Genomic DNA, 16255 nt, shown 5'->3' on the forward strand with positions numbered 1-16255 from the left:
AGGGGGGTTGGGTAAGTTGTGGGGGCCAGGAGGGGAACTGGGGAGACTGCTGACGGAGGGAAAGTGTTTGGAAAGAGGAGGCGTCTGTGGTTTGGAAACTGTAGCGCTCTTCAGCCCCTGCCTCCAAAACCAAAACAGGCCTGTCCACCTCCCCACAGCCACCCACCCACTCACCCAGTGGGCGGCCTGGCCAGTCCTTCCTGGGTGGGGCTGCCACCATCCTTTGATGGTACCTCAGAGTGACCGTGTTCTCAGTGCTTCTCAGGAGCCCTGAGTTGCTCCCCACGAACTCATAACGCCCCTTCCCTCAACTCCAATTCTTAAGGGACTTCTCTTAGAGACCCCAAGCAACCTGAATCTCTCAGCCACCCGTGAGGCCATTTCCATCTTTCTGCACATCCTCCTGTCTGGCCCGCAGGTGGGGTTTGTGGCCCCAGTCCTGCAGAGAGGCTAGCTCTGCTTCTTCTTTGGGGAAAACTGTGAGTTGGGGGCCTGTGTCTCCACGTAGCACATGTTCACATGGAGATAATTCATGCCTCCGCTGTCTGAGCCAACCATGGCAGAAAATCAAGCCCCCAAACGACCAATTGGAAGAGTTGCCCTGCCTGGAACCAGGGCTCTGAATTTTCATCCCCTGGAACCTACACAGCTACAGGGCAGAACAAACCTCTGAGCCAGCCAGATATCTTACTAGGGGCCCATAAACTCCTAGACAGCTGTGTTCATGTCCACCGCAGGGCCACCAGAACAAGGCCTTTTGCAGGAGCAGCTCAGCTTTACTGGGTAAAGCTGATATCCTTGGTTCTGCCCACCCGGAGAGGGTCAAGGGAAAGCAGGTGGTTACATGGCCTGCAGGGCTCTGTCCTCAACACACACACTGAGGGGCTGGTGGCAGCCTGAGCCCGCATGACACGCGTTAGGCCCAGTTCTCTGCCATGCGGCCAGGCAGGGCTCCTCTGAGCTTCCCAAGAGAAGGACTATAATTTTTCTCTGCAAAAGCATCTTTGCCTAGGAAAACTTGCACAATGGCTTCCTGCTCGAACCACAGGCTTTTAAAAATAGCCCAGCTGAGCAAAGGCAAACTGTGGAGCCCAGGCAGGCCTTGCCTCACCCTAACCTCAGACTTCTGGATTCCCGGGGCCTGGCGCTGCCCTCTGGCCACCACCGGGGCCAGGATTTACCGTGCCCCACTGGAAAATGGAGAGTTGGACTGTAGAACACCGAACTTCTCAAAGGCCCGAGTCAGAATCTGGCTGAAGGAGGCTCTCAGGCAGTCTTGGCAGCTCTCCCCAGCATGGCTGGATTGGAATCTGAAAGCTTCCAGGAGCTAGTCGATGCTGAGAAAGGCTTGCAGTGGGAGAAGAGGCTCCCAGGGCTTGTCACCCACCTATTGCCTTTGGCAGCCAGCGGCCCATCAGCTCTGCCCTACAGCCTGGCAGGGAAACCACCTCCATCCCAAAGGGAGCTGCTATCTCAGCCCAGCACAGGGCCGCAGACAGGACCTCGATAATCCAGGGAAGAATGAACAGATGGCCCTCCTGTCACAGGGTTTGGGGGAGAGGGGTGGCATCCCTCTCCCCCACTGCTGCCAGACGCTCAGGCAGGCTGCCTGCCAGGGTCCAGCTGAGGAGTCAGTGGGTGATTGTCACAGCTGGGAGGTAGGGGACAGACATCTTAGGAACCAGCATCCTGCTGTTTTGAGCTTGCAGAAAGCCCGCCACTCAGCTCCACTTTCCTCTTCATCCATAAATTCCACCATACCTTTGGATCTCCTGCTGTGTGCCAGGCACTGTCCCAGCCCCTGGGGAGCGCCCAGGCCAGAGAGGACAACATAGGTTCAGGGTGCCCCCTCCAAAGGGCATGGCCACGTGGCCAGTTCTTTCCTGCCTATGCTCTGTTCCTTGTTTTCTTGGAGGGTGAGAGTGAGGACGTGTGCTTCTTTCTGAGGTCTGAGCAGTCCTCTGGGAGGCTCTCAACCCAGGAGGCAGGGTGTCCAACCAGCCAGCTGTGGGCCCAGCTGTGAGGCTTCCTGGGGACAGACAGGGCTGGACCCCAGCAAACACAGAAGCACCTCCCTGGAAGCCTGAGCAAGGACCCATGTGGAGGCAGCAGGGCCCCCTGCCAGGAGAGAGGCTGAAGGGGACAGGGGAAGATGCATGTGGCCCAGCCTCCCCAGGCCTGCCCTCCCAAGCTTTTCCTGAGCTCCGTAAGGTGCCTCTTTCCCAGGTTCAGGGAAACCCCGAACAAGGCCCACAGTCACACTGTGAGACCAGAGCAGGCAGCTCCCCAGGCGGGTCTGCCTTACAGAGTGGTCAGCTCAGCATGCTGCCCTCCAAAAGCTGCACGGACACATCGGCTCACTCGGCCCCGTGAGGTCCTGCCTGATTGTGCTGCACTCAGCATTGCCACTGCCCATTTGGCCATGGGACCCTTAACAAGTTACACGTCACCACTCCCATACGATACATGTTCCCCGGAATCCTCTTGGGGAACTTCCATGATCAGGTGACCAGATTAGTGGTCAGGTAAGGCTTCACCTACGATGTGCCTCTGGAGCCGTCGGAAGATCAGACAGGAAGGATTTAAGGGGTTAAGGTGAAGAAGGGCTAGGACAGCAAGTCTGGGACACAGATGGAAGGGTGGCACCTTCAGGAAGGAAGAAGGCATGGCATGGGGCCTCAAGGCATTCAGGGGACACCCAAGGTTGGTCTGAGACTTCCTGATGCAGACCCCACGAGGCCAGGTTTCTCCTAACCCTGCCCTCAGGGCTGGGAGGTGGGGAGACACACTGCGTTGCCCAGGGCTTTGCTAGTCCACCTGGGGCCCCGGCTGGCTTTGGCACACACTGGGAGCAGCAGTGAAGCCTGGTCTCTTCCCTTCCCTAGAAAAGCCAGAGGTCGACCCAGTCCACCTTGGCAAGCAGCCAAGCAAGGCCAGGGGAGGAGGAGGAGGAGACAGGAGGACCTGCATCCCAACGTCAAATAATTGTGCTTTCTTGCTTTGCCTGCCACCCACAGAGGAGAAGTACATCACTGTGCAGCCTTACACCAGCCAAAGCAAGGACGAGATTGGCTTTGAGAAGGGCGTCACTGTGGAGGTGATCCGAAAGAATTTGGAGGGCTGGTGGTACATCAGGTAGGAGCCCCAGCAGAGGAGTGAAATGCCTTGGGCAGCAGAGCAGGTTGATGCTGCAGACTGGCTGTGGGCACCAGCTCTGGTGGGTAGATACTGACAGCAGCTTTGTGCCCACAGCCCGCGCTTGGATGTGCTGAATGTGCACAGCTGAATAGCTCGAGCAGAGAGTGTTCATCTTGCAGTGTCTCTCGGAACATGTAAAGCAGAGCCTGAGCTGCAGCCAGCAGGGCACAGGAGCCCCGGCTCAGCGTGCAGGCGGTGGTGCAGTCCCTTCCCATGCAATTGCCAAGTGGCAATTGCCAAATTCAGCACATCTGAATTTGGTTTTCTGTGTCCCGCCTTGGCCACCTGGCATGCTCTGCATCTCAGGCTGCCTGGATCACTGGTGTCCTCAGGTCCTTCTGAGGTCCCAGCAGGGCTGCCCCGGCTGCCCACGGCTCAGCACTTAGCGCCCCAGATGCCGGCTCTGTCCCAGACTGCCCCGCTCTGCAGGGCTGGCTCACGTGGTTGTAAGAGCCAAGGCACCAGTGAAGCCTGAGCCCAGGCCTGGTTCAGAGCCCTCTTCCTTCTCCTGCCCCTCCCTCTTCCAGGGCCTAATTACACTTCCCAGCTGAGAAACCCATTGGGCAGTGGGGGTAGGGGGTGGGGGGCTTTCCTGATGCTCCTGGAAATAAACGAAACCCTGTGGGTTTCACTGGCCTCTCCCGTACCAAGTCCAGCGCCTCCAGTCCCCTCTGCCCTGGGGCTCTGAGGCCAGCGCCACCCTCAGGGAGCCTTGCTCTCAGGAAATGGTTTGGCTCCTTTGGAACCCACTTGGCTGTGATGATTTTGCCCAGTTGTTCTCTTCTCTGCTTGTAACCCATTTGGCAGAGATAGACCCACTGCGGGCAGGATGCATGTTCCGAGCTGTCTCCCCCAGAGGTGACACAGCCACTACCAAGGCAGTGCTGACGGGCAGCATGAAGTTCATTGGCTTCCCGGGACTGAACCGCAGTGTGACCTGACAGGACGTAGCTGCTCTGGCCCTGTGCATGTCAGTCAGAAGAGCTGAGGTGTCCCTTTCTGTCCTGTTAGGTGGGGCAAGATGTGTACCTGGACAGGTGTTGCCCAAGGCCTCTGGCCCTAGACGTTCATGTTCTCTAAGCAGTGGAAATGAGAGCCAACCCCCAAATCCAATAACTACACGTCTGGCATGGGAAGGCCAGTGAACATTCTGGAAGGCTGGTGACCTAAATGACTTGCCTGGAGGTTATCTACGAAGCTACTGGGGTTTGTTTTAAGTTTTCTAAAATGACCAACAAAGTCACTTTGAGCTGCTGCTTCCAGTCAACTCTTGTCCCCAGGGCCTAGCCCTTTAGCCAGGGGAGCTTCAACTGAGAAAACCCTGCTGAAAAGGTTCCACCTTAAGAAAGCTGCCAGACACCCCCTTAAATATGCCATTTCCCAACATTCCAGGCTCTGTTGATCCTCATTTCCTGTCTTTCTTCTCCACCACTCCCCCCCACACACACACACACACACACCCTCCCTCTCTCTCCATCTCTCCTTTTCCAGTTTGCTTCCCTCTGGAGTCATTCCATGCTCCAGAGCTGGAAAGCAGATGTGAGCAGAGTTGGACCCAGACACACACAGCCGCTCCTGATTCTCTTGCATCTCTCTGCCTGGAATCTAATTTTATCCATGTAACACTGAAGGAACACACGGGGTTTGAAATGGGAGCACTCAGAACAATGAGCGGGCCTCACCATTACTCCCATGAGATCCTGCTCCCCATCTCTCCACAGTGTCCTCATATAAAAGCCCTGCAGCGGCCAGCAGGTTCTTCTTCATCCCTTCTCCAAGATGCAGGAGCACCAGCTTCTGGGCCTGATGCTGCCACCAGCTAGCTGTGTGACCCTCTGCTACTTGCTTTGCTTTTCTGAGCCGTAGTGGTTGCCTCATGTGTAAGATTAGGCATCTCGATTAGTTGCTTCCACCCACCCCTGAAATTTTGTGCTTCTGTCTGCCAGCTCCCTGATTTCCATCCATTTGTTCACTGATATCTGCCTTCCAAAACCCAGGGGGCCAGATGGGTGAGCTTTAGTCAGCCTGCCTGCATGTTCCTGTGACGTGAGCATAAGAAGCCACCTCCTACCGGAGCTTTCCAGCAAAGCTCAGACATGTTGATAGAAACTTTAACTTTTACATTCCTTTTTCTCCCACCTAATGAGTGCCCAATAACAAGGTCAGATGGGGAGGCCGGGAAGGGGGATTGTTAGACATCTGGCATGGAGGAGCATTCCAAAGAGCCAGCTGTGTGTGTCCCAGGGAGCACACAGGGACATTGCAACCCAGACTCGGGGGCATTGACAACTGCTGGGCTAGGAAGTAAGCTCCCAGTGGTTGGGGGTAGAAGCTCAACACCATGGGGGAAAAAGCTTGTTTTCAGAAATCATCAAATCACCTAAAACTAAGTCAGTCCTCTCAGTTGCCTTTTATCTTGTGTATGGGTTTTTAGTTTTGTTTCCATTTTTTGTTTCATTTTATTGTTTTGCCATACCAAATGTTTGGATTTTATTCATCCATGTGCTTTTAGTATTTTCATTTAGGTTTCGATTTTTGGAATCCTATTTAAAAAGGTTTTCCCAACCCTCAAGATTAAGCAAATATTCACAACGTGCATTTTTTATTTTGCTATATACTGTATAATATTTCCTAGTCAGTCATCCCCAGATCACTCACTGAGCAGTCCATCCTTACCCCACTAATTTGAAATGTTCCCTTTAGCGTTGGTCTGTTTGTGGATTTGTTCTGTGAATTTGATCCATCTGTTGCTTCTACAGAGTACTGATACTTCCCCTACTCAGTCACTCTTCCTAGTTGTTTTCAATGGATTAGCCTTCTGGATAAATTTTCATAGCTACACTATCCCTGTGTTTTGCAAAAGAGAAAGAAATTGAGCTCCAGGGTAGGGACTTGTCCAAGGTACACTAGAGCAGAACTTGAGTTTCCTAACTCACCTGGGCTGCCTCCTCACCCCTCGGATAATAGGGCATTTAGTTCTCGATACCTTCTCATATCTTCTCTCTAGAATTGTCCTCTACTGATTGTGAGGTAGCAGGCTGTTACGAAGTTTACCTTTTGGGCAACCCACAATTTAAGGAATCTTCTAAACTGAAGGTCCCTGACTTTGCAGAGTCTAAGAACCCACACCCAAAGGAATAGAGAGGAAGAAACGGTGTTCTGGGTGTCTTTTCTACCTGCTTGCAGTCCCAGCTCTCTCCAGAGTACTGGGATTGCCAACTGTCTTGTAGAACACAGTAGAGAAGGCTTAGCTGGGCAAGGCTAGCTGGAGCCTGGGCTTGGGACTGGGGCGTGAGGCCTCAGCGCTCTAATGACCCATGGCCCACTCCTCCCCCACAGGTACCTGGGCAAAGAAGGCTGGGCACCAGCATCCTACCTGAAGGAAGCCAAGGATGACCCGCCAGCCCGGAAGAAGAATCTGGCAGGCCCAGTAGAGATTATCGGGAACATCATGGAGATCAGCAACCTGCTGAACAAGAAGGCATCGGGGGGCAAGGAGACGCCACCAGCCGAAGGCGAGGGCCCAGAGGCCCCCATCACCAAGAAGGAGATCAGCTTGCCCATCCTCTGCAATGCCTCCAATGGCAGTGCCTTGGGGGTCCCTGAGAGGACCGTCTCCAAGCTGGCCCAGGGCTCCCCAGCCGTGGCCAGGATTGCCCCCCAGAGGGCCCAGATCAGTAAGAGCCTCGCTGAGTCCTGGGTCCTCGCTGCAAAGCCATTTGTAGAGTGGGCATGGGGTACAAGGAAAGCTAGAGGAGTATGCAGGACCCCCCCATATCATTTTCTTTCTGAGATACAGACGGAGCCCTGGCCCACTCTGTCAACTTGTCTCAAGCTAATCACAGAGATGGACGAGGCGATTCCTTCCAACGCCTCCACTGAGATAAATTACAGGAGTATAGAAGCTGGTAGCAGTCCCTCCTTCTCTAGTGGAGAGCCAGGAATGCTCACTTTGCAGAAAAGTATAGACCCCCGGGCCATGAAATGTGAGACATAGGTGCAAGGTTGCTTTGCCGATAGAGGAACACATCTTTCTGGGGCTTAGCCCACCTCCCAGATCGCCTTCCACCAGGTACAAGAAACCTGAAAGACGTGGACGTTCACAAGCATACTTTTAGGGGGCATTCTTTAGGGATCTCCTTCATTCTTATAGGAGAAACCCGGCTGTCTGCCAGCCTCCTGGTCTCTACACATCTCTGGCTCACGTTAAACTGCCCTCTATTGTGAGAGAGCAGCTTCTGTTTGTGTCCAGCCAGCCTTAAAATCTGGAGGAAAGCTGGTTTTTAGTTTAGTTCTGAACTTGGGTGAGTTAGCTCTGTGCCTGAAACCTTTTAGACAATCAGTTGGCAAATGTTTGGGGTGGCGGGGAACCTCCTCTTGCCTGGAATTGTGGGCTAGCTTCTAAGGGCTCAGGAGTGAGCACAAAATAGACACGGTCTCCACTCCTAACTTTGAAAATCTGATAAGGCCATCTACCCTTTCTCCTGAAAAATGCCTCCTCCACATCTGTACATTTTGCAATCTGCACCTCTCTTCAGAGGGTGTATCGAGCCTCCTGAAGCACAACCAAGGAAGCTTAAAGGTTGGTTTCCCACCAAAGAAGTCCCAACTACAGTGCCTAAGGTGATGGAGAGCATGGGTCCTTCATAAATAGGGGACGGAAGCAGGAACGTCACAGGATCAGGAGGCAGTCACACGTAGGGAAGTCAGGCACAGGCGCTGTTGCCCAGTGTCTGGCTGGGATTTTTTTTAAGCAGTGTGTCTCTTCTAGGCTCCCCAAACCTAAGGACACGGCCTCCACCTCGCAGAGAATCCAGCCTGGTATGTGCGCTGAGTTTCTTCTCTCTTTTCTTGGGGATGCACTGTAGCAGCTCGAGGTAATTGGCTGTCTCACTGAAGAGCCTGTTGGTCCAGAGGTTTCCCAGGGCCCTGCCGGGGCTTCCAGCTGTGTGGGGCTGGAACAGAAAGGGAAGCCTGCAGATCCCAACCTTTCTGGGGGGCCTAGCTGGACAGTTTATAATCGAAAACACTCTGAACTCCAAAGCTAAATAAATCCATCCCAGCCACCGCACTGGCAGACATAAACATTTAGACTGGCCAGTGAGAATGTCCGGCCAGGGCATTGCCAGCAGCTGGAAACGGGGCTGCTGTCCATGTGAGCCTGGAAGCCTTTCTCAGCCTTGCCTTCTTTGCTTGGGAATGCCCGATGGAGGTGGTGGATGCCAGAGCCTGGGAGGGCAGAGGGCAGACCAGTGAGTATCTTCCATGAGAAGAGTCGGTGGCCAAGACTGGCTTATGCTGAAGCTTAAAGACGCCTAATGCTGCTGGGGTCCCTGGCTCCTTTGGGCGGGGTTTCCTGGTATCCAGACTGTCAGGGAAGCAGATGTGCACACAGGGTGCTGGGGCTGGCCCAGCAGTGATGCTGGTGTGAGGCCGAGAGCCCTAGAACAGAGACCTGTTATCAGGCAGCGGGATACAGTGCAAAGAATGGAGCGTCGAGCCTGCTGGGCATGGATTCATCTTTCACTTCTGACACTTAGAAACTGTGACCAGGGCTAGTTGCTGACCCTCCACAAGCCTCAGTTTCCTTGTCTATAAAATTGCCATTGTTCCAGCCACCTCCTAGGGCTGTTGTAAGGATGAATGAGACAGTGTGTGTTGAGGGCTGGCTGTCAGGTTTCCATTTCCTGTGTCAGTTGTGACTGTTGGAGGGGCTACCTGCTGCCCTTTGTGAAAAAAGATTTCTGAAGTCACATCTGGGTTAACGGCAAGAGTTTGTGATCAGTGACGTCTGCCCCAGAGAGGGGGTTAGCAGCAGTCCCGGGAAGAGTGGGCCTTCCGTAAAGAGGATTATTGAAGATTTGGCCCCTAGAAATGAGACCAACCTTGCCTTGGCCCTCAGCCCCAGTGGAGTTTCTAGCTCGTTTTCTCCTTGCGTTTTACACGACTAAACAGCGAGTTCTTTCCTCCCATCTCTCTCAGCCCCAGCTAATTATTTTCAGGCAGACTTGACTTTTGGCAAGAATGGGGTAATTCCTTCCACACTTACCAAATGCGGGGCTTGCTGAGGTAGGGTTGCTGTTAACAGCTAGGCCCGGCTGAATCCTACCTGGCCAGGTGTCCAGGCTGGGCTGGGGCCTGGCCCACATCTGCTCACATGCATGGCTGCACGGCCAGGTACCAGGGCAGGGAAAGTTGACTGAGTCATACCTGGTCCATCAAAACCAGCTTCCTCCTACCCTTTGCTCACTCTGACCCCAGGCAGCTGGGTTGTAACTGGCTGGATTAGGACATGGCAAGCCTTGAAGGACAAGGAACGTTCAGAGGATAGGGTGGTGTTTCAGGAGAAGTGCTCAGCGTTGGCTTCTATGTATGCAGCTCTTCCTGTGCTCTTGGCTGGGCCAGAGTCATCTCAGTAATCCTCTTAATGACCCTGCTATTCCATTTCATGGAAGAGGAAACTGAGGCTCGGAGAGGTGAAGGGCCTTGCCCAAGGCCATGCAGCTGGTGAATTGCTGAGCTGGGATTGGAGCCCACCTGTGCTCAGCTGCAAGGCTGAGGTCTTTCGAGGTCTTCTTGCTACACCACAGATACTTCCCCCCCCTTCCTAGTCTACCTTACACACACACCTTTTTTCAAAAATTGTTCTGTTTTAACTCCTTTGTATGATACCAGGACATACTGGGAGTAATGGGGGGGGGCACAAAGTCCATTTTGGCCAAGAGAGAGACTGGGTGAAGCTACAATATCCACTCCATAAGGGCAAGGGGGTCGTCCTTTTGGTTCATTATTGGACACCAGGACCTTAAACCAGTCTGACAGCCAGTAGATGTACAACAAACATTTGTAAAGCGAATGAAGAGGCTCAAAAATCATGGGCTGCAGCCAAATTCTAAATGTCCTTGAATGTCGTGCTTAGGTATTGATGTGCCCGTGTGTAACAACGTTTAGGCTATCCAGCGTGTTCCACCCTGCCTGCAGAGCAGAGGGTCCTGAGTTTTATTTAGTGTTTGCCTGACCATTTGGCGTCGTGATGACCCACCAAGGGCTCTTCTCACCCAACCCTATGCCCACCTCCCACGCACTCACACCCCACCTGTAGAGATGACTGCGCCCCTGGCTCTGCCCCTTCAGCCAGGTGTCACCCCTGCAGCCCTTCTACCTTAGTCTTAAGGACGGTGGCTCTCCTCTCCCACAGGGCAGTATGCACAGACTGTGTTACAACGATTTTTCTGCTTTTTAATTTTCATTTTGGTACCTAGTTGTTGAGGCTTCTGAAAATTGGACCTCCAGAGATGGAAGGGTAGAAATTACTATGTTACTAAATGATCATTTTGATAGCTCAGAGAAGCCTCAGGTGAACCCTGGGTATTCATAAAAGCCTGGTCTGGAGACATCCTGAGACTTAGGTGATAGATACATCTTGGGGACAGCTGCTGACCAGCTGGTGTAAACGCCACACTCTCCACTCTTACCGTTAAGACCAGGTGGGTTTTGCTCATAGTCTTTCTCTACCTTAGGGGTTCCAGCTGCCGAAGCCACCAGAGCCCCCTTCTGTTGAGGTGGAGTACTACACCATTGCCGAATTCCAGTCGTGCATTTCTGACGGGATCAGCTTTCGAGGTGGACAGAAGGCAGAGGTGAGCCTTGGGCCATGAGGCTGAAGGTTTTAATTCAGGCTGGTCAAAGACCTGCTGCGTTTCCTCATTCTGTCTTGCTGGCAGCGTTCCTGAGAGGCAAGCAAGAAATGTGCAGAAACAATACCCATAAAGCTAGTAAGTGCCACAGTCAGGACTAGACCCCAGGATCCGTGTCTCCACCCAGGGCTCACAGTGTGTCCCACAGTGTATGGCAGGAGCTTATGAAGGGAGTTCCTTGAGATAAAGGACTTCTGTGGTCAAATGAGTTGGGAGGACAGTGGGTGAAACAAAATCCAACCCGCTTTGTTGCCTTAGTTGCAGAACTTCTCAGAGCCTATGATATGGAGATGTTACTGAGCATCTCTAAAAGTAATAGAATAGGCAGCATTGCCCAGACCCGTGTGGCCTCGACACACTTTCTCTCCCAGGAGTATCTCAGTGGCCAGCACATTAGGAGTACTATTGCTGAACGAATGTGGTCCAGGCTGCTGAAATAAGATACTGGGGACCTGGGTTCTAGTATGTCCCACCATGGGCATCTGTGGTGTTTAATGCCATCGCTTCTCCCCCTAGGCTTTGATATTTTTTTCTGCAAAATGTGATAATACACCCTGGGGAGCTCCCTCCTGGCCTCTTTCCTAGCATTTATGAAACTACTTTGTGGCTGGCGATGAACATGGCATTTCAGGGGACAGAGAAGATCTGTGACTGTTGTTTTTCTTGAGTGGCTTTGTGTAGTAATGGAGTAAATCCAATTAATTCTTGTAAAACTGTCAGAAGATTAACTGGACAGTCTCTGCCTATTGAAGAAGTGATATCCCCAGTGTGAATGTTTTAAATCACATGTCTGGAACTCGGAAGACGTGAATGATTTCCAAGAGAAATCATTCTCTCAGTGGTGCTGAGGTTCTTCAGAAGAGCCTACAAAGCTCGTAATGTAACAGAACTGTCATTCTTAGGATCTACCCAAGCTTGACTTTTAGGTACAGGGTGGGTGGGGTGAAGGGTGGCGTATAGGACCAAAGGAGGGCTGGTCCCAGGCAGAGCTTGCCGTTGGCAGTCTCCATCCTCTCTCCCTTCCTTGCCCCTCTTCCCCCAGTGCCAATGTTTTCATGCTTCCCCTCCCCCTCCTCCAGGAGTGCTATACAATCCAAAATTATCTTACCTTTGTGTTCCCCAATCCAAATGAACCCCAACACAACCAGTAACCACACTCCTGACCGTTAGCCAATCTCAAGTAGCAGTTAAGAAAGAAGCTCCTTGAACTAGTTTATACTAACATGGAAATGACTGAAAGCCCCTCATCCTTCCCATTCAACCCAAATTAATCTTTTCAGTTCTAGAATTGCAGTGGGATTCCACATGCAGTGAAATGACTGCATGTCATTTCCCCACAGGCAATGGGGACAGCCAGGAGGTGCTCTGTAGGTGCCTCAGGCCATACCTCCCAGTTCAGCTCACCTGCATCTTCCCATTCTCTTCTGACCTACAAAATCCTTTCCAGGGTCACCAAGTGAGGACGGGAGTAGAGGAATGGTAGCTTTTTATACATCCCCCAACCAGGAGATGATAGAGACCTGGGTTTGAATCCCAGCCCATCGCTTACTACATTGGGTCCGGGGACACTTACCTACACCATGGCTCAGTTTGCTCATCTATAAAGTGGAGATAATGTCTCCTAGAGCCAAAGGATGAAACTGCTTGCCTGGCACATCATAGGCTCCTAGGATCCTCCCAACTAACTGGCCGGTCCACCCCTTACCCCTAGGTCATCGACAAGAACTCTGGTGGCTGGTGGTACGTGCAGATCGGTGAGAAGGAGGGCTGGGCCCCTGCGTCCTACATCGATAAGCGCAAGAAGCCCAACCTGAGCCGCCGTACAAGCACTCTGACCCGGCCCAAGGTACCCCCACCGGCGCCCCCCAGCAAGCCCAAGGAGGCTGAGGAGGGTCCAGCAGGCGCTAATGAGAGCCAGGACTCCCCGCTGAAGCTCAAGTATGAGGAGCCTGAGTATGACATCCCTGCCTTTGGCTTCGATTCAGAGCCAGAGCTGAGCGAGGAGCCCATAGAGGACAGCAGCTCAGGGGACAGGCGGCCCACCCAGCCCCATAGGCCCTCGCCCGCCTCCTCCCTGCAACGGGCCTGCTTCAAGGTAGGCGGGTCCTCAGAGGACGTGGCCCCGGAAGAGGAGACCATCTATGAGAACGAGGGCTTCCGGCCATGTGCAGAGGACACCCTGTCAGCTAGACGCTCCTCCCGGGATAGTGACTCCCCAGGGGGCTCCCCACTGTCCCTTGCCCGGAAAAATTCCCCCAAATCAGGCTCCCCCAAATCATCATCACTCCTAAAGCTCAAGGCAGAGAAGAACGCCCAGGCGGAATTGGGGAAGAACCACTCGTCGGCCTCCTTTTCCTCGTCCATCACCATCAACACCACCTGCTCCTCCTCCTCCTCCTCCTCTTCCTTGTCCAAGCACAGTGGCGACCTGAAGCCCCGTTCTGCCTCGGACGCAGGCATCCGTGGCACTCCCAAGGTTGGGGCAAAAAAGGACACTGACCTGAAGGCGGGGCTGAGCTGTGCCCGGGCCAAGCCATCGGTCCGGCCCAAGCCGTTCCTGAACCGAGCGGAGTCCCAGAGTCAAGAGAAGATGGACATCAGCACTTTACGACGCCAGCTGAGACCCACAGGTCAGCTCCGGGGAGGTCTCAAGGGTTCCAAGAGTGAGGATTCAGAGCTGCCCCCCCAGACAACCTCCGAGGGTCCCAACGAGGGGTCTAGGAGAGGCTCGGCTGACCTCATCACCCTCCCCGCTGCCACGCCCCCATGTCCCACCAAAAAGGGTCGGGGCGGACAGGCCACCTCCTATACAACATGTAGTGCCTACCAGAAGGTCCAGGACTCAGAGATCAGCTTCCCCGCAGGCGTGGAGGTGCAAGTGCTTGAGAAGCTGGAAAGTGGCTGGTGGTACGTGAGGTTTGGGGAGCTAGAGGGCTGGGCCCCCTCCCACTATTTGGTGCTGGGTGAGAACGAGCCGCCTGACCCCTCTGGCAAAGAGCCGGACATAGTAACCACCAAGAGCAAGCAGAATGAGGGCAGGTCAGACAGCCTGGAGAAGATCGAGAAGCGGGTCCAGGCCCTGAACACTGTCAACCAGAGCAAGAGGGCCACACCGCCCATACCCTCCAAGCCCCCTGGGGGATTTGGCAAGACCTCAGGTGCTGGAGCAGTGAAGATGAGGAATGGTGTGCGGCAGGTGGCGGTGAGGCCTCAGTCGGTATTCGTGTCCCCACCACCCAAGGACAACAACTTGTCCTGTGCCCTTCGAAGAAATGAGTCTCTCACGGCCACCGACGGCCTTCGCGGTGTCCGCCGGAACTCCTCCTTCAGCACTGCCCGCTCAGCTGCCGCAGAGGCCAAGGGCCGCTTGGCCGAACGGGCCGCCAGCCAGGGCTCGGACACACCTCTGCTGCCCACCCAGCGCAATGGCATCCCCGTGTCCCCCGTGCGCCCCAAGCCCATCGAGAAGTCCCAGTTCATTCACAACAACCTCAAAGATGTGTATGTCTCAATCGCAGACTATGAAGGGGACGAAGAAACAGCAGGCTTCCAAGAGGGTGTGTCCATGGAGGTCCTAGAGAGGAACCCCAATGGCTGGTGGTACTGCCAGATCCTAGATGGGGTGAAGCCCTTCAAAGGCTGGGTGCCCTCCAACTACCTGGAGAAAAAGAACTAGTGTGGGGGGGAGCGTGGGTTCTTCCATCCCGAGTGTGGATGAGTGGTGAGACTAAAACAAAAGGGAAAGGGAAAAGGGGAGGCGGGTGGGGGAAGGACAACATTAAACCCTGCAGAGTGTGTGACTTCAAGGATGCCCCTTCAGGCTGTCCCCCAGCTGAAGGCAGAATCTGATGAGGGCCCACGTTGAGCAGGGAAGGGAATGGGCAGGGGAGACCTGGGACCAGAGGTGAGACAGCTGAGCTCCACGTGTACATGTTGATGACTTCACTGACGGACTTGGCATCATTTGGGACAGGCCATGTGGGAAACCCAAGTTATGCCTTGGCTGCAAATCTGGGAAAGATTTGGTCGTAGGGGCCTCCTGTGCCCTGCCCCAGCCTAGCCCAGTTCCAGTTGCTGGCATTTTGCCACTGGATATGGTCGTTGTATCATCCTCATCTGTAATTGTGAATTGTGCTGGTTTCCCAGGGATGGCCACCCCCTGCCACGGGTGGTGTGGCAGAAGATACCACTGGCTCTGGGGCTTGGAGGCCTCTCCTGTGAGCTCAGGCTGTCCCTGTGCCAGGCCACTCACTGTAAGTGTCTGTTCATTGAAAAAGCAGTTCCCCAGGTGCCACCAGGACTACCTTTCTTAGCCATCATGGCTTTGAGAAGAGAACCCGTGCTCCCCGGGGTGCCCACGGAGGACCACCAGCCTGAGTTTACAGAGAATGGGGGCGATGCCGTGGATGTCTTCACAGTCTGCACAGACTTTATTCTGCGTATTTCTGGGTGGGCAGTTCCTTTGCATGTTTTGGGAGAGGTTTATTGCTTTGGGTTTCTATGTTGGGTCTTGGGTTTGGGTCTTATTTTAGGGGTTGTTTGGGGGCCTACGGGCGGTCAGCCTCATGGGGGATGAGATGGGTAGTAGATAGGCTTTTCTGTTGTACTCTTGTGGGGAGGTTGTTTGTGTTTCACGTGCTTCCCCTCCACGAGCCAGTCATTTCGTTTGGTTTCCACTGTGTGGACAGTGCCCGAGCATGGTGCTTGCCCGAGGGATTGGGGGCTGGAGAAGCCCCAGCTCCCAGACACAGCGAAATAGAGACACTACTCTTCTGGTTCATGCCCCACCGCAGGAGGGAGAAGGGTCTTGTTCAGGAGAGAAGGCGGCTTCACGCTACTCGCTGACCGCCATTCTGCATATGTTCTCCCTCCCGGGTAGGACCAAAAGCCTTACATGTGAACTGTGGAGAAGTGGCCATCACCCCCCATCCCAGGCTGAGGGGAGCCCAGCTGGGCCCCCTGGGCCAAATTGCAGCTAATACCACCAGCTGCCCCTCAGCGTGCAAGCGATGCTACAGGTGCCTGAGAAGATGGAGGACCCTAGGCCAGGAGCTGACCTGGTCTTTCTGAGGGGCAGTGCCCCTGCGAAGAGAGAAGCAAGAGAATAAAGTCCCTGCCAACTTTGGGTTGTGTCTTTCAATCGTTGACATTTCAGAGGGGACCCTCCAGAAGCCGAAGCGGCTTCCCAAGGACTCACCCTTTGCTGGGAGTGGATTTCCACACGTGCCTTTGATTTCAGACACATCAGGCTTCACAGCTACCGAGGCGGCTGCCAGAATCCTGGACTAAGGGTTGGTGTTTTCTACAGAGGAGGAAAGGCCCTCCCTCCAGCCCTGCTCCCCGACCAGGCAGTGTATGTT

At 54.0% G+C, this 16255-nt stretch overlaps 1 protein-coding gene across 5 annotated transcripts in view; it reads left to right on the forward strand.

Moving 5' to 3' along the window:
* SH3PXD2A (SH3 and PX domains 2A) overlaps positions 1-15875 on the forward strand; it is a gene marked incomplete at its 5' end in the record, with an annotated part of 213327 nt that extends 197452 nt beyond the window's left edge. For 4 of the 5 annotated variants that reach the window (XM_081074466.1, XM_081074468.1, XM_081074467.1 and 1 more), the window contains 5 exons: positions 3018-3135; positions 6538-6875; positions 7970-8019; positions 10719-10838; positions 12607-15305. In XM_081074466.1, the coding sequence (XP_080930592.1) occupies positions 3018-3135; positions 6538-6875; positions 7970-8019; positions 10719-10838; positions 12607-14571 (2591 nt within the window). In that variant the 3' untranslated portion in view covers positions 14572-15305. Of the gene's footprint in view, positions 1-3017; positions 3136-6537; positions 6876-7969; positions 8020-10718; positions 10839-12606; positions 15345-15774 lie in introns of those variants that run through there. The other variant, XR_013994992.1, reaches the window with a different exon arrangement.
* Positions 15876-16255: the final 380 nt, after the last annotated feature.

This window comes from Rhinolophus hipposideros, assembly GCF_964194185.1.
Source record: "Rhinolophus hipposideros genome assembly, chromosome: 15".
Classification (NCBI taxonomy): Eukaryota; Metazoa; Chordata; class Mammalia; order Chiroptera; family Rhinolophidae; genus Rhinolophus; species Rhinolophus hipposideros.